Source organism: Nipponia nippon, unplaced genomic scaffold (assembly GCF_047370975.1).
Source record: "Nipponia nippon isolate SJK-2023a ecotype South Korea unplaced genomic scaffold, ASM4737097v1 scaffold_12, whole genome shotgun sequence".
Classification (NCBI taxonomy): domain Eukaryota; kingdom Metazoa; phylum Chordata; class Aves; order Pelecaniformes; family Threskiornithidae; genus Nipponia; species Nipponia nippon.
Window position 1 is genome coordinate 102914 of NW_028262313.1, and position 24402 is coordinate 127315.

Genomic DNA, 24402 nt, shown 5'->3' on the forward strand with positions numbered 1-24402 from the left:
ATGCTCAAGAAGTAGGCCCATGTGAACCTCATGAGGTTCAACAAGGCCAAGAGCAGGGTCCTGCACCTGGGCTGGGGCAACCCCCAGTATCAGTACAGGCTGGGGGATGAAGGGATGGAAAGCAGCCCTGCAGAGGAGGACTTGGGGGTACTGGTGGATGAAAAGCTGGCCATACGCTGACAATGTGCGTTTGCAACCCAGCCAGCCAGCTGCGTCCTGGGTGCATCCCCCACAGCGTGGCCAGCAGGGCGAGGGAGAGGATTCTGCCCCTCTGCTCCGCTCTGGGGAGACCCCCTGGAGCCCTGCGTCCAGCTCGGGGGTCCCAGCACAAGGAGGACATGGACCTGTTGGAGCGGGGCCAGAGGAGGCCACGGAAATGGTCTGGGGGCTGGAACCGCTCTGCTAGGAAGAAAGGCTGAGAGAGATGGGGTTGTTCAGCCTGGAGAAACAAAGGCTCCGAGGAGACTTTATTGCAGCCTTTCAATACTTAAGGGGGGCTTATAAGAAAGATGGGGACTACTGTTTTAGCAGGGCCTGTTGCAATAGGACAAGGGGTAATGGTTTTAAACTGAAAGAGGGTAGATTTAGACTAGATACATGGAAGACGTGTTTTTCGATGAGGGTGGTGAAACACTGGCACAGGTTGCCCAGAGAGGTGGTAGATGCCCCAACCCTGGAAACATTCAAGGTCAGGCTGGAGGGGGCCCTGAGCAACCTCATTTAGTTGAGGATGTCCCTGCTCATTGCAGAGGGGTTGGACTAGATGACCTTTAAAAGGTCCCTTCCAACCCAAACTATTCTATGATTCTATAACCCCACTCCCCCCACCACTTTGTGGTGTGTGCGTGCCTGATCCCCATCAGTCCAACCACATTATCCTATGTGGGGTTTGACCTGCAGGATTAGAGCAGAGCTGGGACCCACCCTAAAGCCACCACCCCTCTCCTGTGCAAGGCTGTGGGAGCTGGGGCAGAGGCCAGAGCTGAGCATTAAGAGCACATCTGTGATGGCACAGCTAATGCTGAGCCAAGCAGCCAGCTCAGAGCTGCTTCACAGGGCACGTATGAACTTGGAAACCCGTGACTTAGCCATTAGCAACGCTGCCAGGGACAGAGCAGACGGCACAGAGGGGCTGCCACCGGCATCCCCAAGCCAGCCAGAAGCCCCGTCCTCACAGCTTGCAAGTAACAGGGATCTGTTACCGCCTTGGGATGCTCCTGGCTCCCGCAGCGTCCCCAGCTCTGCACACAGGACCCCTGAGGGGGGCATGATGGGCTGCCTACTTCCACACAACACAGCTGTGGCTGGCTTGGACTGCTGTGATTTTGGGTGTGCTGGGAGAGAGGCTCAGGCAGCATCCCCTATTCCTCTAACAAAGCTTTTCCATGAGCAGCAGGAAGAGCAAGAGCTCCAGCCTACACTAGTACAAACCCTGCAAATTGGAATAAAAAGCAGCACAGAACAGGTTAAAAACCTCAGATCTGCTGGAGGCAGGGAGAGCATGAGCTGGCCAGGGAGCACGCTGCAGTGCCAAGCACACACGCCTGGTGAGGGCAGCCCTTTCCATCTCCCTCAAACCAGGCCCCTCTGGGGGTGATGGCCCAGGAGGAGCTGTGCAGGCAGACACTTCTAACACAAGTAGGCTTCAAAGCTCAGCCTTTCCCTGCCAGCAATTGCTTCTCAGGCTGCACGCAGGCACAGGTCAGCTTAGCATGCGTGCATCCTGCGGAGCTCCTCGGGAGAGCCACTCACCCACCGAGAGGCCAGGACTGGGAGGAGAGATGGCCACGCAGATTGCCTGCAAACTAGCCTAATGCCCATCTTTAAATGGTGTACGAAACAACCCTCCCGTGGCATCTGCAACCCGGGGAGAGGAGCTGCGAGAGCTACTGCATGGAGCAGCCATCGGTGGGCAGGAAGTCGTACACGTACATGGCCACCGACTTGGACAGGTAGGTCATGGTGCCAAACCGACCGCTCGGTGCGCTGTCGTACAGCAGGCTGCAGATGCCCGTCGTGGGATCCCTTTCCAGCATGTGGTCGTCAGCGCCCAGGGCTTTCTGGATTTTGGACAGGGAATGAGAAAGGCAGCATTAGGAATAAGGGCAGCCCCCTCACCAGCTTCCACCCAAGCATCCTCCGTTGCACTCGCAGTGTGACACATCAATGGTGAGCAGCGGGAGGAGGACACTACGTCTTTGCTGTGCCCCATGAACACAGTGGGGACAGGCAGGATCCTCCAGGTGGGTGAACCCTCTGTAGCTGTGGGGAACACAGCCAGGCCTCGCCCTTACCTGCTCCTCATAGAAGAGGTCATTGGCCATCTGCAAGATCTTTTCTACAGCTATGATGCCGCCGATGGTGTGCACCTCCATGTCCACCAGCATGGTGAGCACTAAGATAGCCTCCACCAGCAGCTGCCTGTACTCTGGCTGGGGCACGCGGTTGAGGACCGACTCCACATGCACTGCAAACTTTATTTCCCCTGGGGTCATCTGCAAGGAACGAGAAAGAAATGCACCTAGAGCACCGTATCGCCAGCACAAGTCCTGAGCTATGCTGGGTACTCGCCCAGGGCAACCCAGCACCCAACACCAACCCACCTGCCCTGTTCCCCCTTCACATAACCTCCTACCTCTCTGGTTGTTGAAGAGGGGAGAACAGAGCCCTCCACGGAGAGGCCATGGCACTGCAGAACAAGAAGGAGAGACTATGGCTATGGCCTGGAGAAGCACTGTGCTAAGACACGTAGGTCCAGCCCCACTTGAACATTGGTGCTTGCTGCCCGCACACCCCAGTTCCACCTCCTGACTCTTTGCACAGCATCATTCCTTTCCCATCAGTTCAGCATCAGCTGAAGCCCCCCTGCACACAGCACAGGGCTCTGCTCCCTGGCTTAGTATGCCGAGGATGAGTTCCAGCTCTGCCCCTGCCTGGCAAATGTATAAAGCACCTGAGCAGACCTGACCCCCCTCTGCAAGGGTCAGCACAGTACGAGGTGGGTCCTGCCTGCCTACAAGGCAGCTCCAGCTCTTCCCCAGCTTTCTAAGGCCAGCTGCAGGCCTTGTCCATGAAGCACGTATCTACACAACATCAGGGACCAGCCCCGGGTGCTTAAGTCCCCCTGGCAAGGCCAGCGCCTGGGACCACAGGCTCACAAACATGGAGAGGAGCCAGCCAGATGTCCAGCTCACCTTCTGCAGGACCTTCCAGACCTTCTGGTAGAAGCCCACAGGGACACGGTTGAGGGCCCCATCCAGCCGCCGTCTCCGCTGCCACTGGCCCTGACGGCTGTCCTTAGTGCCCTGGTCTTCCAGCATGCTTGAAAAGGAGCCCTTGCCCAGCAGCTCCGAGTGCCCAGTGGACTGGGCAGACAAAACAAGGACCAAAAGACTGCTGCAAAGTTAAATACCCCACAAGAATGCAGCCCGCTGCTGCCCAAAAGCTTGTGCTGACCCAGCCTGGTTCCCAGGGCAGAGCTGCCACCCCCTGCCCCCAGCAAAGCCCACCCTGCAGCTCCGGCTCCCTACAGCACCCCCCAGAGCACAGCCCCCTTCTGCAGCCGTGAACAGGACAGACCCCATGTGTGCAGCCAACAAACACAGGTTACCAGAGAGGACTTCAGGTCGGCGTCCCCGGACTGCAAGCTGAGGGGCTGAAGGAGAAAGGGAGAGACAAAAATCAGACTGTGCTGGAGCAGGGCAGCCATCACAGCAAGCAGAGCAGCAGCAGCACGGACCAAGCTCAGGTCATGGGGCAGTTACCCCCGGGGCTGCAGTTAGCTGGAGACTGAGAGGTAGTTTCAAAAGGCAAGCTGCAGAAAATCTCATGTTAGCATCAGAGGGGAAGGACTGCACCAGGGCACGGAGCGGCTGCAGGGCCCCCACACGCCGGTGCTGTGGCAGCAGTGGGCTCATGCTGGCCAGCACACAGGAGCAGGGCTGCTACTGCTTTGTTGGCTGCTGGCACAGGCAGGAATTTAGTCTCAGGCAGACTGGAGGGCCAGCAGCAAGGTCACTGCCTGTGGACGACCCTCCTTGCCACATACACAGTCCCTCTGTGATGCCAGGTTTCACACTGCAGCAGGTTGCCCATAAACCTGCTGCATCAGCCTGGTCCCCACAGGCCCTGTCTCTTTGAGGACGGGACCCTTCCTAGAGCTCAGGACTCCTCCTGGACACACACCAGGCACCGAAGGAGGTCCTTGTCATTTGTAGCTGGGCAGGAGCCTCTTCCCCCAGAGAAGAAATAGCTAGGGAGGCTACAGGCAGGATCCAGCGATCACCAGCGAACTGCCTGGCAGGGCCACTGCTGGTCACGGCACTGGAAACATCATGCCATCCTGCTCAGCAAGTTTTTGTGGGTATAATGGGATCTGTTCGGCCATAGCAGCTATGGAGCACAGCTCCCAGCTGGTTGTAATGCCAATACACCCATGGCTTAGAGAAGCCTTCCTCCCTGCCAGTCCAAACGTGTCTGGTCCCACTCAAAGGGGAGCTTCCCGAAGGCTGTGGGGCAGTGCCAGCCCTGGGCCCCCACAGTATGTTAAGCCATGCTGACCTCTTCCCAGGGAGCCAGCCTCCTTGCCCTGTCCTGAACAGAGCAACCCTGAGCCTGCTGAGAGGGGAAGCCAGCTCATTGCTGCAGCAGCTTGCTCAGTGGATTTGTTTAGGAAAGCTCATTAACTCATGCACGCTCGGAAGCTGCCCTGGTGTGTGGTGTGAGGGATAAAAGCTGAGGCTGCAGGAGGACCAGGGTGGCTTCACCTTACTCCCAGTCAGAGACTGCCTACGTTTATCCAGTTGCTGCAAGAGAAGAAGGAAATGAAGTTTCTGCTGCTGGAAGAGGCCCACCAAGACACCAGCCATGCCTGGGACACCACGTGGTCCTCCCCACCCCTGCACCTTCACAAGCACCCCTGTGCTCCCCCTGAACTGCACTGCCAGAGCAGCCCCCACCCCCACTAACAGATTTACCCCTATTCTCCCCCCACGGCAGGACTGGAGCCAAAAGGAGCTCCTGGAAGTAGCTGTAAGCTCTCTGAAGCCCAGGAGCGACCTTCCCTCCTGCTCTCCCACCAATCCTGCCTGTCCTGTAGCTGCTTGTCACCCACAAAACCTGGCAGGAGCAGCCTGCACCACCTGCCCTCACCTGTTTGATCTCACTTTTCAGCTTGACGATGCCGGCACGCTCAGGCTTGGTGGCCCCAACAGCCCCCACCTCACAGATGGAGATAGCGGTGGTGACCGACGAGTCGACTGATCGCACTGGAGGGGAAGAGAAGTCTAGAGTGGGTACCATGGCTCAGGGCATGGACATCCCTCATTGCTGCTCAGGCACTGGTACCTCTACACACCCTTGCCCTCTGTCCCAACCAGCACCAGAGATCCATGAGCACAGCACTGAACTGCTTCAATTCAGGCCTGACTGGGCCAAGTATTGAACTAAGCAAAGCCCCAGTAGCCACAGGACTCAGGCTCAATCCCTGGAAATTGGCTCAGCACCACCCTGCTGAAGAGTACGGCTTCTCGCTGGACCACTGCAGTGCAGAAGCAGCTGTGTTGAACGTGCAGGAGGACAGGGACGTCCCCCACAGGTGGGAACACCTGGAGCTGGCCATGCTCCACACCAGGACCCAGCTTTGCCCAGAGACAGTCACGCAACCCTGCTGAGAGACTCACCGCTCCTTTCTACCCCAAACTCCTTGCCGGAGAGGATGTGGTAGAGGAGGCTCTTCATGTCTGACGGGCTGAGATTCATCAGGTTCTCGGTGGCTTCTCCAGCTGGGGAGAACATAATTGGGATGTTGTACCCCATATCACAGCCCTCCTAGGACATTTCTACCCTGCACCCCATTCTGTTAGCAGGGGAAGCACTGGTACAGGAGCTCATTCTCCAAGGACGTGCACTAACTCCAGGTGTTGCCTACAACAGGGCCTCTTCCCCGTGCCAGCCCAACGCATGCCTGAATAGAGACCACAGTGAAATCACCTGCCTGTGCTGCCCGAGAACAGTCCCAGCTGCAGACCCCAGCACTTTCATGCAGGGTCTTGTCCTGGCGCTGAGCTGCCCATTTTTAACAGCACTTCTCCTTCCTGGCTGACAGGGCCCCAAGCACCTCAGCACCCACCCCAGCCAGGGTGCCGTCCCCGCTGCACGTACCCGAGCAGCGCAGGGAGTGCGCCAGCTCCGTTGCCATCACCTGGATGATGAGCCCTATGCGGATGCGGAACATCTCAGCGAAGAGTGCGGGCTGTGTACGTATGTACATGGCCAAGTACACCATGATCTCCTGGAGGGGAAGAGGCAGATCACCCCACTGCTGCTCGCCAGAGCAGACACCCAGCTGTGGGGTCCCCTGCCGCCCCAGCCCCTCACCTGGGTGAGGATGGACACACTGAGGTTCTTCTCGCTGGCTTCATCAATGAGGCGAACAAGCTCCTCATAGGGGATTGGGCTGGGGAGGGAATGAATTGCAGAGCAGATGAGAGGCAGCAGAGCAAGCCCTGCGTCCCTCCTGGTCTGTACAGCACAAGAGAAGAGAGATACCAGCCGGGGACAGCCACCCAAAACAGCTCCTGCCCATAGACTCCAGAGCAGCAGGCTCACATCCAGCCCCAGCCCAGCACGCGTCAGGAGGGAGAGGTGCCACACTCACGCAGAGATAGTCTTCTCGCGTGGCTCCGGGGGCAGCCCCACCGTCAAGTGCTTCTGGTGAGACAGGAGGGCAGTGCAGGCCTGGGGACAGAAATGGTCACCCCGGGCATCACCAGCAGCTCAGGGTTTGCGGCCTCAGCACAAGGCAGAGGGAGACAAAGGTGATGCAGCCACAGTTCACTGGCCCACTCTGCTGCCTCCTCCCCCAGGGACCTCAGCCCGCTAGAGGCCGGCTGCATCATTGTTACCTCATCCAGAGCTTCCACCTTCTTCTTGAGGATGCCAGAGATGTAGCGGATCAGGGCCCACTGGCGTGTGTTCCCCACCCGCACGTACAGCTCAGTGAGAAGCTCCTTGACAGTGGGGCCAGGCTCACTATCAAGCCCCGTGTGCCACTCAGGCCCCCTGCAGCAAAGGAGATGCTGGGTTATAGCCAGCAATTTGCCCTGCAGCAGTTCCCTGGCAGCTCCCAGGCTTTGTGGGTTGGGATGCACGCACGGCTGCGCTGTCTCTCTCTGCTCAGTGAGCCAGCAGGACTTGGTGCTCATCGTACTTGAGTATGTGGAGCATGTAGAGGATGTCCGCTTGCTCCTGCAGCGTGGGGCAGATGCGCAGCTGGTCCACCAGTGCCTTGCAGTCCACGTTGCCGTCCTCATCACGGGGCAGGTTCATCTCTGCATGGAGTGCGTGGCTCTGGGGGAAGGAAGACCCATGCTCCTGGTTACCACCACCAGCACCCCGCACCAAGTGCGGTCTGGTTATGGATCCAAGGCCATTCCCACATGGATATTCGCCCTCACCAAACACCAAGCCTTCCCCATGCAGCCCCGCAACCATGGCTCCAGCTGAAAGGATGGCACTGCTCGGCCAGTCTGGGAGGGACAGGGCTCACCTTGCCATCCACTTCATGCTGGTGGGGTGAACTCAGCAGCTTGACCGACTGCTGGGATGCCTGGAAGATCTTGCTGGGGACATACAGCCCAACATCTAAAAGAAAGCCAAGGTCGGTGCAGACACTTTTCAACCCCAACCACCACTGCTGTGCCCCAAACCACCTCACATCTGACACTCTGCTCCCCCAGCAGCCGCTGCAGAGAAGTCGGCTGTGGGAGAAGCAGCCCCTGCCCCCTTAGAGGAAAGTCACGGGGAGCTGCCATCCCTTATTGTTCAGCAGTTTCCATGAGGACTGCACAGACACCAACTCCAAGATACCCCGTGGCCAGGACTAACACAATGGACGTAATGTGCCTTTGCCCAGGCAAAGCCTGGGTTGGTCTACAGCCCATGGCACACTCCCCCGGGGCCCCCAGCATCACACAGCTGGGAAAGCTCCCAAACCACCTGAGCCTCACCCCCGGGCTTGAGCAAAGGTGCTGAAGGTGCTGGAGTTACTCACTCTGGACATGAAGGTCCTTGGCCTTGGATGCCAGGGACATGAGGTCACGGGTGGTGTGGACAGCAGCCCGGAAGCGGCTCAGCCCTCCCCGCTGGGCGGTGGGAGGGAGGTTTGACTGCGGAACCGTGCGCTGCAGCAGGTGGTCCAAGTACTGAGCAACCTCATCGTACGTGTCCGCTAGAAGGGGAGGCAGAAGGCGGGGGGGGTGTCAGCCGCTTTGTGCCGGGGCGCCTCCAGACCCCAGAGAGCTCCCCAGCTGTGCCTCAGCGAGGGCGAAGCTTTGCTGGCTGTACAAAGTGATAACGTGGGGCTAGTGCTGGCAGCCAGATGGACAGATGGAGAGTGCCAGCAGCCAGGCTCACAAAGCACAGCAGCCATGGCACCCCTGTTCCTGCACTACTCTGCTGCCTGGGACATGGGCTGCCAGCTGGGGCCAAACTAGGACTCCCTCTGAGTCCGACCTGGATGCAGTCAGCGTGTGTCTGGTCCAAACCTGCGCAAGGACAGCAGAGTCTGCTCAAACCCCACGGTGAAACCCTCGCGCTCTGTCCCTCTGGGGAAGAAGGGGAGGCACAGCCAGGGGCAGCCTGCCCAAGCAGAGACCACTTAGGAGCACCCCAGCACAGCAAGGGCCTCATCCAAGCAGGACTCCAGCACGGTAGCAAGGCAGGGTGGGTTTTGCAACAGTTATTTCTAATTAGAAATTACTGGTTATTTCTAATTAGGAGTTAGAGGAGGAGTTAGAGCTCCTGCCTTGCTCTTTGCCCAGCCTCCGGCAGCTCCCATTGCTCCCAGCACCACATCAGGAGTGCCAGAGCCACAACTTGCTAACTGTGGCATGGAGGAGAGATAACAGGAGATAACAGCGCTGCCCAGCAGTGAGGGGGATGCCCCATGCCAAGGCAGTGCAATACAACACAGAGCTGTCGATGCCCTTCCAGCCAGTGGGCCAGGGCAAAGCCTTGCTGCTCTCCAGCTGGCAGACAAGCTGCCCCAGGAGGTGAGCTGCAGACTGCATCTGAGGCCGACAGCACGGCATCCCCTTTCCACATCTGGTGGGGATGCCTCATGCCAGCACCTGAAGGCTCGGCTGGAGGAGTCCCCCAGACATCAGGCTTGAGAACATCATCCTGCCTGGCTGCAGCATCTGACCATAGGAAGAACTTAAAATTAAGCATCTTCTAGCTGCTGGAGAGAGGCCAGGCAGGCCCTGTCTCCCATTGGGGCTGGGGGGAAGCAGACACCTTGGAGAAGCCCGGGTGCAGCCTGCAGACCGCAGGCAAAGCGAGAGGAGGGCAAGAGAAATAAGTATTCAGAGTCACAGCAGTGCAAACATTGGCTACAGGAGCAGCAGAGGCAGAGCAGACTGATGGGAAGGCTGGGAAGATGACCAACACTAGATCACACAGGCGGAGGATGTACCCAAGGCCTGCTTGCAAGGGGAGCAGTAAAACTTGCACCCCACCATGGTCTCAGGACAAGGTGGGTCCATCATGCTGCCATGGGCCAAGGCCCTCTCAGGCACCCTATCCACAGCAGCAAGGCCTCAATTTGGCACCCCATGGAGCACTCTGCCCAGGGAGGGTCAAAGGCTTCGGGAAAACAACACTCAGAGATTGCTTGGGGACATGGTGGCTCTTCCCCACCGTCTCAGGCACTGTACCATCACTTTCTGCACTGTCACTTGTTCACCAAAGATCCTCATCCAAATCTCCCGAGCAGAGGCAGGTTGCTGAGCCTTCATCTCTTCCCCTCGCAACAGCCTACAAAGGTTGGAGCAGCTCATTCCAGAGCATCCTCTGTGCTCTCCATGGCTACGTCCACCAGCCTCAGCCCCGTCTGGCTGGGAAACCCCTCCGGTGAGGGGGCTACAACAGCTGCATCAGTTCACCCAGTCCCACCCCACTGGTGTCACCATGAGTGTCACCCAGACAAGGTTAATTGATGGAGGGTCAGATGGGAACAGAAACATGGTGAGAACCCAAGTGTATGAAGAACACAGTGTCGGACACTGGCACACAGGTTGGGTGTTATGGGTTTATGGGTGAGTTTGATATTTGCCACGCCACAGCAGCGACTGGCCTGTTCCCCCTTACCATCCTCTGCTATCTGCAAGCCATGCAGCCACTCCTCGGCGTCTAGCTCCTCAAAGCTGTCAATGCTGAACTTGCAACTCTTGGCAAAGACCTTACCCTCTGGCCCAGGGTCCATAAAGCTGAGGTGCGTTCGGCATGACGTTGTCAGGAACTCCGACAACTTACCCGTCTGGATCCTGGGCGAGAGGAGGGGAGGTCACACAGAGAGGAAGGGAGAGGCAATACCCTTGGCTTTGCCTCCTGGATCCAGGGCAGGCCCTTTGGCAGGGAGAGACGCACTCGCCCAGGAGAGTACACATGCCCCAGTGCTTGCTTTAGCTGCCTGCAACTCCTCCAGTCACAGGTGGGCATGGAAGGCCTGTCCAAAAGCTATTAGAGGGATCCTGCAGCCATGGGTTTAATGGCATGAAGAGCTATGTCCTCCCTTGCATCTCCTCTGTTGGGATTGTAGCCCCAGGTGCACTTACAGCCTAGCACACTCCAATGTATCCTCCACAGCTTGTTCCCCAGCAGCTGATGCTCAGACCCAGCAGGTACCCTCATAACCAGGCTCTCAGAAGCCACCAGCCCTCTCCCCTCCTGCACCCCAGGAAGCTGTGCTCACCTTGCGCCACCGAAATACCCGTCCTGCAGCTTCCGCAGTGTTGCCAGCACTGTGGGGTGCACGCTGCTGCCGGTTTCATCTGTTGGGGACAGAGACACAGTCAGGCTCTCCTGCTCAAACAGGCATTCAGAGACGCAATGCGCCATGGCATCGGCCAGACCCTTGCTTTGGGGTGCACAGCGAGGCTGTGGCACCAAAAGCACCACCCAGAAAGGGAAATTCAGGACTGTCCAGGCTGGATTCCAGCAAAGCCAGGCCAAGACGCACTCCAGGCTCCTGAGATTTCACCTTCGGCTGAAGCCGACAGTAACAGACAGCAGCACCCAAACAGCCCCGTGCTCTGTCCCTGGCTTTCACATGAGGCAGTGGAGGGGGTGCTGCTGTCGAGGGCAGAAGACACCACAGCAAAGGGCATGCTCAAGACATTAAGGGGATTTCAAGTACATAAGGAGCACGAAAAAGGCCTGAAAGCAAAACAGAGTCCCTTCCCTGCACCAGGCTCATGGGGAAGCTGTGAGCTGCTTCAGAGAAGCCAGTTTTGCTCTGCCCCATTGCACAGTTCTCTGCCCCTTCTGGTTTGCTCTTTTCCCCTCCCTATTGTCTAGGAAAGCCTTTAGCAGTGAAGAGTTGAATGAAGAGTTAAGATGCAGGAAAAGCCCCAAGAACACTTTTACAGGAGGATTATTTTTTAAGTCTTGCTCCCAAAAGGCCTCTCAACAAGCCTAGCTGCCCAGAGACTGAATACCTCCATGCCAGCAAACATCCCTTGAGCTGCAGGCACTCGTGGACAGCTGCCAACTCAGTGTGGCTCCTCTGAGCGGTAAGCTCTTTACAGGACGCTACTGGTTGTTCCAGCCCCACCATGTCCCCATTACTGAGACGGTCCCACATCTGCCCTCCCCCTTCCTCCTGCAGAGGCTGCTTCCCAGGGCTGCTCTAGCCAAATGCCTTGTGAGGCTGGAGGATCTATACCGAGCATGGTGTGGGAGATGGGGAAAGTGATGGTTGGCTGCCCAGTCATCCTCCAACGGCTGCAGAGGTATGAGAGGTCCGTCCTCAGCATCTCCACAATCATCTTGTTGTCGAGAGCCAAGTAGAACTGCTGCTGGTCTATGAACTGTGAGGACAGCAGAAGACGTGAGCGGCCCTTCCCGCAGCCACCAGGTCCCTCTGGTGCCACCCACATCTGCCCACAGGCAGGCCAGGCCAGCCACACAGTGCATGCAGGAGAGATGCTCCTTTGCACGGACAGCTCATCCCACCTTACCTCATATGTGCCAGTACAGTCTAGCAAGGGACCCTCAACCCCCAGGGCAGCTACTGGTCACCAACAACTACAAGGCGATAACACTACAGCTCAGCAGCAGCATCACCCAGGCCCCACACATCTGGTCCATGCTGTGCCTATCCAAAGCAAATACGCACTTCCCACAGCACCAGGCTTGCAACCCTGCTCATCCCCACACCATGCTGGACAGAGGACAGAGGGATCCCCGTCCTGCCATCAGCCTCCTCCTGGTGTCCTTGTCAGGGTGAGCAGAGATTTTCACCCAACACGGATCATTAGAAGGCTGAAACCATCTCCTCCCAGCACGCACACGGCCAGGACCGCCAACTCTGTTGCTTCATGCCACAGAGCTGGGGCTGCTCCACCCTCCCAGGCTGTTCAGAGGGTGTTGGGCCACCCCTGAGAATAACTCAAGTGCTCAGCCAGTGGAGAAACCTCCTGCCCAGTTCCAGATTGCATGACAGCTGGGAATGAGCCCATGCAATGCCACCCACCTGCGGGGTAAAGGTAAAGATGTTCTTCCTGATGTTGTAGAGCTTGGAGGTCCCAAGGACGCCCATGTGCCGGTAGGGCCGTCCCGTCAGGCACATCTGCTTGTTGCGGCCTAGTGGGGTAGGAGGAGGAGGTTCTAATGCAAGCCTCCTCACAAAACGGGATGCAGCAGCAAACAGAGACAGGCTCCTGTGCTACCAGCCAGCAGGAAAAGGCTGGTTTGTGGTTGGGGTACCCCAGGACCCTGTGTCAAGCTGGCACAGCTCTAATGGACAGTGATACTCTGTCCCTCAGCCCTGCCTAGGCGGCTAGAGACACCCAGGCCCTCCCCAGGGACTCTTGCTGAAACAGGAACATGCAGCCCGTCCTGACCTCCGCAACATGCCACACACACACCTCCAGGTCTTTGGGGATGCCAGAAGATGGGGCAGGGCCAGGGGTTCCCCTCTGCACAGGGCTGGCCTCCCAAAGCTGACAGCTCTATCAGCGTTCCCATTGCTCCTGGATTACTCCCAGAGCCCAGGACGGTGCAGCAGCAGCATCACCCCTTGGTCACATCAGCCATGGCAGCTGCCAGGCTGCTCCCCTGCCCCCTTGCCCATGTCACACTTGGCCTTTTGGTGGCTTAAATTAGCCAGTGTGAGCAGCCTGTGGTGGATCGGGTTTCTGCTTTGGCCCAGGCTGGGTCTCCAGCTCCTGCACAAGCCCCATGCCCAGGAGGTTGCAGTGTCAGGGAATGAGTGTGCAGAACTCTGGAGCGCACTCTCCCCTCACACTCAGCGCTGCCAACCCCTCAACAACAGCCGTCCCGCCTGAGATACAGGCTCTCTCAGCCAGGGACTGCCAGGGGACCCTTCTCTGGGGTCTGGCTTGTCTCGCCCATTGAGATCTAGGTACAGGAACTAAAGCTGGCTCCTGCCCACACAAGGTCCATCCTGTATGGATCAGAGCCTCTGCCTGTGCCTAGGGCGACTGTGAAACTGCAGTGCCAAAGCTTTATCCCTTTCAGAATCACCCTGTAGAGCACTGCCTGCTGCCCCAGTTCCCCTTGGGCACGAGTAGCTTTACCAGGCCCAGGAATGGGTGGCAGAGCCCTCATCAGCCAGGCAGAGAGCAGCAGGGCAGGACATCAGCATCTATGAGCAGGAGTGCCAGGCGATGGGACAGACCCTTCTGCACCCGCTTTGCTGCCCAAGCAGGGAGCCCAGCTCACCCAGCCGGGCGTAGATGTGGCTGAGGATGCGAGCAGGCTGCACTCTGATGGGGTAGACATCTGCCACAGTCTCCACGTCGATGTCCTCCTTCCTCAGGACAGCCTTGATCCCCTCCGTCTCTGCCAGGATGCACACTGCGGAGGGAGGAGGACAGGCTCAGTGCGGCAGGGGCGCAAGGGTGTGTCAGCACTGCCCCTGGCCTGTGTGCACATATACAAGGTGGCACATCACGTAGAGGCAGCTGTCTGGGGTCCCTTTGGGAACCAGTTCCCACTGCAGAGCTCTGCCTTGCTCTTCCTAACACTCTCTACACCCAAGCCTTCCCTGCTGAGCAGCAGGAGGACAGGACAGTTCTCAGCCTCTCTGCAGAGGAGGCTGTAGCAGGTGATATTTCCCTGGGGCAACACAGGGTGGAGTGGAAGGACTTGCACCCCATCTTATACCCACCTTGCCAGGGCTGAGATCTGGCTGCACTGGCAGCCACCCAGCAAGCAGAGCCACCCCAGAGCCACCCCCGTGAATTCCACACAGGCAGAGTCCCCAGGTCTGCCAGGCACAGGGGTTTGGGACCGGTCCCTTTTGCTCACCTTGGACCACCACATCGGGCTTGGGGACAGTCGCAAACCGGCGGTTGAGGGGATCTATTTCACCAGGAGCCAGAAACCCCTGAGGAAAAAGAGGTATGACGAGATGAACGTTTCATGGGCAGGGTAGAACGGGTGATGCCTATGGACAACCCACCTTTAAGAGGTCCTGGGGGATAGAGGTGACAACTTTCCCCATGGTAGGTGGCTCAGGGTAACAGCATTTGCCCTTTCAGAGCTCAGAGTCTGGCCCCACAGCCCTCCCCATCGCCAGGGGTGACCGTACCTCAGCCATCAGGCAGCCCAGGATGTAGAGCGACTGCCCCCACATGAGTGGCAGCTTGCCCATGGGTATCCTGTCCACAGTGTGGGGGTTCCTGTACTCCTCATCCACCTGGAAGACAAGCCAGGAGGTCAGAGAGAGATCCACAGACACAGGACGCTGAAGGAAGCATTATCATTGCATTGTGAAGTCCAGCAGTTTAAGGCTTAAAACTAGAGACTACGAAAAGGATTTGCCACATAGCGTCCAAAACATCCTGGCTACATTCCTCCCCTCTTCTCATGACTGCCCCAGGCACCCGCGCCAGGCAACAGATCAGCTGCTCAGACCACGTTTGGGTTCCCAACACGGGCCATCCCACAGGAACAACTGACATGCTCCAGGAGCACCGGGGTAATGCTCTTGGATGGTGGCAGGGAGAGCATCTCTCCTGTACCACCTGAGCACCAGGAGGCTGTTGCTCTCAGCCCAGGCCCACCCAAAAACCCTCACCACTGAACGGGAGCTCAGTACAACCTCCTCAGCCTAGGTCTGCATGTCCTGAGCTCTCAGAGGACTCTGACTCCAAGCCAGCAGACTGTCAGCAAAGCACCCTTATATATGGGGGCAAGAAATGCTTTGGGGAAAAAAAGCAGTTTATCTATCCAACATGGTTTTATAACAGCTCCAAGCCACACTGTTTATACATGGGGTTTCCATGCACTACATGTGCTGCTTTACTAACAATTTGGGTTAATAAGCAGTTAAAACCTAATTATCTGGTAATGAGACATTCTCACTCCCACTGTAGCTCAGGACTACTCACCTTATCCAACGGGACGCTGTACAGTTCTGGCATCAGGTGCACCCCATTCTTCCCCTTGATGAGGACCCCCTCAAGGGCCTCCCGGTACTCCTGCACCTGAGCAGAGAGGAGAAGGGATCTGTCCCCAGTCATGGCTCCCTGCATCCTTCCCCCACACACCTCCCTTGCCAGGGACTTCTTTCCACCGGCCCAGCAGGTCCTGCCTCCCTTACCTGCTCCATGTTTCCACTGAAAATCCCATCAATGATCAAGTACGCCCAGAAGAGAGGCCACTCGCACTCGATGTTCTCAAACAGCTTCAGCTCAGCAGGTTCGTAGTAGAGGCGGTTGGGGTCCTGCAGGGAGGGCGTGACAGCGAGGCAGGTGGTGGGTAGCAGGGTCCCCTCAAACTGACAGGGCTCCTACTCCCCCTGAGACCCCAGCCTCAAATGCCCTCCCAGTCCTCCTCTGTGGATGATGGCTGAGACAGAGCCGAAAAGCAGTTTCACCTCCAGGCTGCGTCCTTTCCACCAGACAACCCCTCCCAAGCTCCCTGCACTGATGCTGAACGGACTCACCCTTCCTGGGCAAAGGGAGCTTACCTAGTCCCCAGGAGAGCACCCCAGAGCCTTGTACAACAGCACAACATCCCCCTCACTGCACTGGGGACGCCTGCGTTCCCTTCGCCTTGCCTGCTCTGCCCCAGCCCCTCAGCGCCTGCCTCCTCCAGCATCACCAGGCTGGCCCAGTCGCATGCAAGGGCTTGGGCTGGTCACGCAGGGCCAGAGAGCAGGGTCCCTCCTGCCATTTGGTGTGGCTGTGAGCCTGACACGAGGGAAGTGGTCAGGGAGGAGAGCTGCCTTCACCAAATCCTCCCACCCTAGATGTACGTGGGGTAGTGCCCCAAGGGACTGATGCTTGACCCTCCCTGCTAACTGCTTTAACTCTGCTACAGAGAAGTGAGAAGCTAGCCTTGGCAGACTGTCAGGCAGAGAGGACAGCAGGGACAGAAGGAGCAATGTTTTCTATAGCACCTGCACACTGGCCACAAGCTCGCAAACTCCCATTTGACTCCAGCCAGCTGCAGTGCCTCTGCAAGCAATGCTGCCCTTCCCGTGCCTCGCAGATCCCCAGAAGTAATCTGCGGCTTTGCACGCAGGCAAAGCTCGTGAGCACTGGGAAAGTCAGACTGGAGATGCTGCTGCTCTTCTCTGGCTCTAGAGAGACGCAGCCACACACGCTGCCTATTATGGTCAGGTCTGAAGAGGCACAACAGAGGAGAAGCATTTAGAGGCACTCATACCCAAAGGAGCCCCACCAGGCTATGGGCCCAATAACCAGTGATGATTTAAGAGCCTCCAAGTACCATTTCCTGGTTCTGTGGTTATCAAATGTGACTGTTGCTTATAAAATTTTCCTGTTTTCCCTCCCCAGAGCAGCAGAAGAAAGTCTCCGCTCGCTCTGCTGGGAGCCAAGTGTGGCAGTACACAAGCTGCCTGCTGTCCCAGAAAGGCAGAAGCAGCTTTGTGACCTCCAGTGCCGCCGCAGAGCCGAGGCAGTCAGGAAGGAGCACTGCATGGTCACCTCCACAGGCCTCCAGACCTTGCTCAGTGCTTGTGCAGCCCTGGGAGAGCTGGGGAAAGAGCCCACCTCAGCAGGGCTCCTACACAGGGCAGTAGTCCCATCTTCCCCCAGCCTAAGAGATACACAACACCACCAGGTCCCAAAATGCAGGCAGAGCCAGGCTCTGCTCATCTGCTATGGGCGTGGGTGGGATGTACCACCTCTGCAATGGGCTCTGGTATTTTGGGAAGCCTTGCCCAGACCCATGACACTGCCTGGGGCTACTCAGGGCTCTCATCTTCCCAGTGCTCCCCACCACAGCCTTTGCACTGCACCTGGCAGGGCTGCAAACCCAATCCAGGGCAGCTGCTGCTTGGCACTCAAGTTCTGGCAGGTGGCAGGGCTGGGGAGTTACCTCTTTGGGGGTCCTGTATCCATCCCGGAGGAAACGGCAGCAGCCGTAGCGCCCCTGGAAGGGAAGGAAAGAGGTGCTGAGCAGGAGGCACAGTGCGAGATACCTTGTACCTTCAATGCAGAAGCATGGGGGGGCTCTCCTCCAGCCAAACACCCCCTCACTTGCTCATCTAGTGCTCAGGCATCACGATCACAGCCTAGGGCCACAGCACACAGGACTGTTTCTTTGCACACCCCTGCCACAGGTCACGGAGACTGGGAGAGGACATGCTCCAGTACCCCCTCCCCGAGCATGTTTTTGGGGAGAAAAGGGCTACAACAGTTTGGACTGTAGCTGTCTCCCAGAAAGGGTGAGACAAGGGCAGAGCCGCTCACCTGCAGCTTCGTGATGATCTCTTGCTTGGTGATTTCCACCAGCTCGCTGTCCTCCACAGCGAATGCTGGGTAGGAGATGACAGAGAGGACGCTGGCATCCACCTCCTTGGACGTGGAGGCCCTGGGCAGCATCGAGTGGAGGATGGACTGGGTGAACGGGAAGGAGGGGTGGTTAGGTTGCCAGGCCAGGCATCGCTCACACCGCAACCCCAGCAGATCACAGTTCATGCTGCAACGGTGTAAAGCCCATGCAGGTCTCACCTGGCAGTGCTGCACCTCGTCCGACAGCACCCGTATCACCGACTGCGGGCCTCCTTTTGCTCCAAAGAGATCCAGCTCATCCAGTGCCTCCAGGGCAGCCTGCAAGCAGGGCGAGACCCAAAGCAGTGAGTCCTCCATCACGCTGCTCATCTGTAAGAGCTCTCACCCTGTGTCAGCCCCTCTAACGCACTGCCCAAATTTAAACCCTGCTGTGGCTGCAGAGCACCCCTGGTCAGAATGTGACCGCATCCTCAAAGCCACAGGTAGCCAGACACCAACAGTGCCCTAGACATCTCTGCCACACTCCCCAGTTAATTTCTCACTCCCAGTTCAGGCAAAACTCTGGCAAGAGTGGCACAGTTTTATCCCAGCACACAAGGAGAAAGGTCTTCCTCCCCAGGAACCTATCACTGCATGGGGCATTGAGCCTCAACAGTTCAACAAGCCCAGCCTTCCCTGTAAAAAAGCAGCACAGGGCCACTGGTGCTCCCTGGCACCCGCCCAGCACCTCTCCCCGGCTCACCTTGGCCATGCCGACAGAGCTAGCATTCAACTCGGTGATGCCCTGGTTCGTCTTGTCCCCACGCTCCCATATCCCGAAGTCCTGTGCAGAGGCAGCAGCACATTGGAGCAGGGAGCGGTTCACAGCACACCCAGAAAGCTTTCAAATCCCACCCATCGGTGGTGCTCCCAGCAGGCGCTGTGGGACTCTGCCCACCGGAGCTCTGAAGGGACCCACAGCTGCCCGGGGCACGCTCCCCTTCCCCAGCATAAGCTACCCACCGCGGTTTTGTAGGCTGCTTCAATGTAGAACACGAGGTTCTGGATAAAGTTGACTTCATCCAGGCTGTGAATTATGTGGAGGCCTGAAGGAGGGGGAGGAATTCAGATTAGTCAGGCCAAGCCCACAGGCATCCCCAGGAAGGGGCTGCAGTAATCCAAGCCAGACCCCTCCTCCTCACTGCACGCCTGCCCTGCAGGAGCCATGTCCTGGCTGGCTCCTGTCCCCACTATGGCAGCTCTGGGGCTTCAGGTAAACAGGGGCTCTTACAGAGACAGAGATCAAGGGGCCCAAATCTACCTCAGGTGCTGTGGGCGTAAGAAAACAGTGAGGTTGGGAAGCTGTTGCAGCAGCCTGGCACCCAGGAAGCTGCACCCAAACTGAGAACGTGGAGAGCCCTGGAGATCAGCATGGTCAAAGCTGAAATGGCATCCCCCAACAGCATCACCTGAGGCCGTCATTTGCGCCAGCATGAGCAGGTAGAGGGAGGTGGCATCCATCTGTAGGTGACCCCACTCATGGTCCCCCACCACGGTGGCACAGGTGTGAGTGTTGTACTTGGCATGCAGGCAGTCCTTGGTGCTCTGGCTGTACTTGAACGCCTCCACCTTGTCCACCTTGAGAAGGGCAAGGAGATGCAAGGGTTCATCAGACTCTGTCTCCAGAGAGGTCTGGCAGCCCCAGAGCCAAGGGCTGCCCTGTGCTGTCAGCCCAGCATGTGGAGCCGTGCCTGGCAGGGCAGAAATCCTACAGCCCCCAGGCTGAGCCCCTCCACAAGCCAAGGCAGCGAATGCAGGCTCACGTGCCACCCTAGCACAGGGCTGCAGCCGTGGAGGGCCCACAGCCACAGTTGCACTGTGTAGAGAGAAAAGGGCCACCCCAAATGCCCTCAGGGAGAAAAGCTGCAAAGTCCCAGCACCAGCCAGGCCACAAGAGAGGGAACAGCTGGCAAAGGCTCCACTGGCCACCAGCCTGCAGCACGGGGACTTCCATCACACCAGGGACAGATGCCAAGTCAGAGCTCATTTCAAGACTTGCGGGAAGGGGGCCTTCCCTCTGCTTGTCAGGGAAGGCTAGGGAGAGCCAACACAGCTAGGACAAACAGTCTTTGTGGCAGAGCTGGGCTTTGAGGAGACCACTTGACGCTCAGAGGCGCTCCCCAGCCCCTACCTGTCTCATCATGCACTGGAGCAGCCCCCGCATCAGCTTCACCACACTCTGCAGGAAGAAGGAAAACAGCCTCGTTAATCCCCATGCAGCCAGGAGAAGCCCTGACTCAGGATCAGCTGGCCGCTGACCTTTGCAGGGCTCCGGTGTCTGTAACCGGAGCCCCTGCTCACATTTCCATGGCCCCTGCTCCCTAGGCAATAGCAGAGGGAAGCAAGATTTCTTGGCCTGTCAGCAAGGCCGAGCTGCCGTGCTGTGCGGGGGGAGGGAGGGCACGGCTGCAGGACGCAGCTCTCCAGCCCCGGGGAGAAGAGCTGCGTCCCCAGATCACCCCAGAGCCAGAGGGCTGGACCCTCCGGCTGGGCTCCAGCGCGCTCTGGGAAGAGCGGGCTCTGGCATCCCTTCCTATTGCCCCCCGCGCCTGGGGAGAGCCCCGTCCCCCTTCTCACCGCACAGCCTCCCCTGTGGCCTTTCGGCCCCAGAGCTGGGCCGTGCCAAAAGCAAACCAGCCGGGAGGCGACAGCCGCCTCCCCAGTACCACTGGCCAGACTGGGATGGCCGGCACGGGCCTTCCCTCCCGCCGGCTCCCTCCTACCTGCTCCAGCTCGTAGGCCTTGGCCTTGTCCTCGTCGCGGTCGGCGTTCTTGCGGTAGGCCAGGCCCAGCCCCCAGACGGCCAGGATGCTGTAGACGTTGTCCCGCACCCAGGCATCCCGGTGGTCGGCGCTGGCGGGGAGCAGGCCCGTCACCGCGTCCTGCGGAGGGGACACACCGAGGGGCCGCGGCCCCCTTCCCAGTTAACCCCGCCTGAACCCGGCCTGCAGGGTCAGGCGGCGGCTCCCCAGGCCCAGGGGCCGGCGGGGCGCAGCGGGGCCCCGGGGCCCGCGGTGAGGCGGTTCCCTCCCGCCCCCCCGCTCCCCGGGCAGGCCCCCCACCTGGTGCCGGAGGATGGTCTGCTGCACCAGGCGCCCGTAGCCGTCCAGCCGCACGCCCGAGTTGCTCCGGCTGCGCATGATGGCGGCGGCAGGACCGGGCGGGCGCGGCGGGCACCGGTACCGGGGCGGGGGGGGGGGGGGGACCGCCCCGCCCCGCCCCGCCCCGGGTCCTGGCAGCGCCCCCGCCCCGCCCCGCGGCGCCGCCCGCTCGCTGCCGCCCGCAGCGCTGCCCCGAGCACCGCGGCAGCTCCGCAGTGGCCTCCGCAGCGGCCTCCTCGCCCGCGCTTCCCGCGCTCCCCGCCGCCGGCGGCGGCCCCGACCCGCCGGGCGCTCACTACCGAGCGGGCAGGACCCGCGCCCCCCCGCGGGCCGGCGGGGCGGGGGCGGCGGGCGGCGCCCCCTGCCGGGCGGAGGTCACGCAGCGCTGCGGGCGGACAGACGTACCGGTGCGCGCCTATGGGCGGACAGACGGACAGACGTACCGGTGCGCGCCTATGGGCGGACACACGGACACACACACCGGTGTGGGATTGTACAGACGGACACATGGACACGCATGCCGGTGTGGGTGCATGGACAGACACACAGACATGCGTATGGACAGAGACATGGACATGTGCATAGGTGTGGTCATACACGTGCAGAGGCACGGACACGCACACAGAGGCGCAGGCATATATATACACCCACACGTATAGGTGCAGGCAGACCTGTGCACACGCACACACACAGGTATGCACGCATGCACACACCTGCCTGCAGGGGCACACGTGCACAGGCAGACACACACGCGTGTGCGCACACCTGTGCATACGTACTCTTGCACTTCCATGCGTACGCAGCACACAGACACATGGCACATACAGGCACACGCACGTATGCACATGCAGAGACAGGGATACACGCACACCTGGGTACATCCACATGTGTGCACACATATACATACCCACATACGCACATCTGTGCATAGATGCATAAACATACATACACACAAGCACACACGTATACTTCCTGTGCACATACATAGTCATGCATGCATGCACACACACGTACACACACACACAGGCACAGGCGTATATATACACCCACATGCATAGGTGCAGGCAGACCTGTGCACACGCACAAATGCTCGTGCACGCACAGGCGCACTGGCAGCATGCAGGTGCGGTGGGCTCCTGGGGACCCCAGCACCCCTCGCCCCAGGGACCCGTTTGGGCAGGTGTGGGCCAAGCGGGTGCTGTGGTGGACTCAGCACCCACCCGGCGAGAGGCAGGAGCCCGCGGGTGCCACATGCCACCCTGTGCCGCCCTGGGGCGCATGTGGCCCTGGCACCCGTGTAACCTGTCTTTGCACAGGCAGGCGGGGGCAGGACACTGCTGGACGCGGGCAGGGGGGCAGCGGGTTTATTGCCTGAACAGAGCATCCAGAGCAGCTGAGCCATGGGTTGCCCCGGGGGGCTCAGGGGCACAATCCTGCCCTGGATTTTGGCTGCCAAGGAGTCCTGTCTTGGCGGTGAGCGCACAGTGCACCCCGGTCTCTGGTGGTCCCAGTGCAGGGTGGGCTTCCCTGGGGTTGCCGGTGGCTGTCAGCACTCGTACTGTGGTGGGGCACAGCGCCCAGCCCTGTGGGGCAGAGCAGCCATGAGCGCTGTGCCAGGGTCCCTGGAGAGGGGGCATCCCCAGGCTGGGGGCACTCGGGATGGGGGCAAAGCTGGGCTCTGCTGGGGCTCAGCCACAGCAGGGTGCCTAGGCTGGGGGCACTGGGACTGGGGGACACCGGGACTGGGGTGCACGAGAGGTCCCTGAGCCGAGGGCAGCGGGGAGTGGCGTAGGGGTGGGAAGTCCCAGGGTGGGGAACTCCCAAAGCTGAGGAGGCTGGTGGGGTTGGTGTGGGGCCCCACAGCTGGGGACATTGGGGTACATGGGGGGGTCCCAGGGCTGGAGACACTGTGGGAATGGAGATATGTCCAGGGTCCCAGGGATGCGGGCTAGGCTGGGAAGGGGGTGATGCAGGGGACGGGCAGGGGTCCCTGCTCACCTGCAGGCCCTGGTGACGCACTCGAGGCCGTGCCGGCAGTGGGCACCCAGGGGTCTGCTGCCCACCATCCTCCAGAAGGGTGTCATGCGGGGCAGCCGGGGGGCCGCATGCCCCCCTGTCCCCCGGGGCTCCTGCAGCACCCAAAGGGGTGGATGGGGTGGGGAGGGGGGTGCCAAGCCCCCTGGCCCCTGGCGCCTGCCCCCCATGCCCGGACCCACCTGGAGAGAGCCGGGGAGAAGCAAGAGGAGGGAGAGGAGCAGCGCCAGGCTGGTGGCGGTGCCCAGGGGGGCAGGGATGGCCCCACTGGCCCTGCCACCTTGGCTGGTGCCTGGCGCGACGGGGGCTGAGGCTGCCATGGTGCTGCTGACTCCAGCCGTCCGGTGCCTCCGCTGGGCACTGCTCCTCCCCGGTCATGGCCCTGCACAAATATTTGAGTGGCCCCGGGCGGCGGGACAGCCCCTCGTCACCCCCACCCCCACCCCAGCTGGGGACTGCCAGTGCCTCTGCGGGGCATCCACGGGGCACCCAGTGCGTGGGCATCACCGTCTGCCGCCAGCTACAGTCCCTGGCAGGTGCCTGGGGGGCAGCTGTGCGCCATCGCTGGGTGAGCTCCACACCCAGTGCCCCCGTGCTGTGCCCAGCCCAGATTTGCCCCAATGCTGCTAGGGCATGTGGGGCAGGTCATCTCCTCCCTGCCTGGTGTCACCCCAGAGGATGGGGTGTGCGAGGTGGCAGTGCCCGCTTGGGACGGGCAGCAGGAAGAGTAGTGAATGGGGACCCGGTAGAGACAGAGCAAAGCTCCAGCATGGGGTTTGGGGCAGGAGAAGGGGCTGGGAGCAGGGCAGGAGGGGGCAGAGATGCGCTGGCTAGCCTGGGGGAGAGCGGGGGACTGATGCAGCCCCCAGCACGGGCAGCAGCCCCCCAGGCAAGACCCCTGCCAGAGTGCGGGCACGTCCCCAAAACCGAGGCTCCTGGTGCTCCCCGCGGGGCTGGCACTGATAGGGTGCCAGGCTGTGCCTGAGGGGTTCACACGACTGTGGGACCTGCAGGAAGAGCCACCCCCCTGAGGTGCACCAGGGCACTGGGCCAGGGGCGCTGCACCCTCCACCCAGCTCTGCCCTGGCAGCCCCGGCGCTGACGCAGGCACGGTGGCGGGGTCAGCCAGGGACAGCAGCTCTTTCCCTGAATTGCTACTCCTCTGTCCCTTTGGCAGCACCTACTCTGCACCAGTGCAGAGGAGATCACGCTGCTGGGGCAGCCCCTTGGTGCCTAGGGGTACCCCAGGAAGGGGTCTAGCCTAATGAGCACAAGAGCCCACTGGCGCGGTACGTACAAAGACACAGGGCTGGGACAGACAAACCCCAGTGCCCGTCCATCTCTGGGCACCCAGCAGGTCCGAGAGGTACCCGCACCAGGCCAGGGTGCAGGTTCCTGCCAGGGGCAGCACTGGGCATTGGCATCCAGTGGTGCCC

General features: G+C 59.9%; 1 protein-coding gene and 1 long non-coding RNA gene across 9 annotated transcripts; both read right to left on the reverse strand.

Moving 5' to 3' along the window:
* Positions 1-1875: 1875 nt before the first annotated feature.
* Positions 1876-21022, reverse strand: PHKA1 (phosphorylase kinase regulatory subunit alpha 1). Of its 8 annotated transcripts, none has more exons than XM_087748162.1 (33): positions 20894-21022; positions 20555-20713; positions 19963-20010; positions 19241-19409; positions 18795-18877; positions 18535-18615; positions 18012-18110; positions 17751-17897; positions 17377-17430; positions 15632-15754; positions 15420-15515; positions 14618-14725; positions 14335-14413; positions 13747-13881; positions 12536-12645; positions 11726-11870; positions 10754-10832; positions 10246-10325; positions 8054-8230; positions 7550-7644; positions 7211-7350; positions 6906-7062; positions 6659-6738; positions 6379-6457; positions 6163-6292; positions 5682-5783; positions 5152-5267; positions 4767-4805; positions 3611-3655; positions 3195-3365; positions 2636-2689; positions 2295-2495; positions 1876-2060 (listed from the first exon to the last, which is right to left on the reverse strand). In XM_087748162.1, the coding sequence occupies exons 1-33, from the start codon at positions 20969-20971 to the stop codon at positions 1887-1889; spliced, it is 3633 nt and encodes a 1210-aa protein (XP_087604288.1). In that variant the 5' UTR covers positions 20972-21022; the 3' UTR covers positions 1876-1886. The 8 variants fall into 8 exon arrangements, 4 of the variants coding, with proteins under 4 accessions (XP_087604288.1, XP_087604286.1, XP_087604287.1 ...); XM_087748160.1 differs by having other exon boundaries at positions 10150-10325; XM_087748161.1 differs by lacking the exon at positions 4767-4805 and having other exon boundaries at positions 10150-10325.
* A 1258-nt stretch (positions 21023-22280) lies between these two features.
* Positions 22281-23314, reverse strand: LOC148056614 (uncharacterized). Its single transcript, XR_015702434.1, has 2 exons — positions 22931-23314; positions 22281-22515 (listed from the first exon to the last, which is right to left on the reverse strand). It is a non-coding gene; the product is annotated as an uncharacterized LOC148056614 (long non-coding RNA).
* Positions 23315-24402: the final 1088 nt, after the last annotated feature.

Bases quoted from the DNA above. Each gene is read 5' to 3' on its own strand.
- PHKA1 (XM_087748160.1), bottom strand. From the start codon at position 20,971: ATGCGCAGCCGGAGCAACTCGGGCGTGCGGCTGGACGGCTACGGGCGC. The intron at 18,111-18,534 runs GTGAGCCGGGGA...CCCTGCTTGCAG, and splicing joins GCTCTGTCGGCATGGCCAAG to GCTGCCCTGGAGGCACTGGA. The intron at 6,293-6,378 runs GTGAGGGGCTGG...CTTCCCCTCCAG, and splicing joins GTGTGTCCATCCTCACCCAG to GAGATCATGGTGTACTTGGC.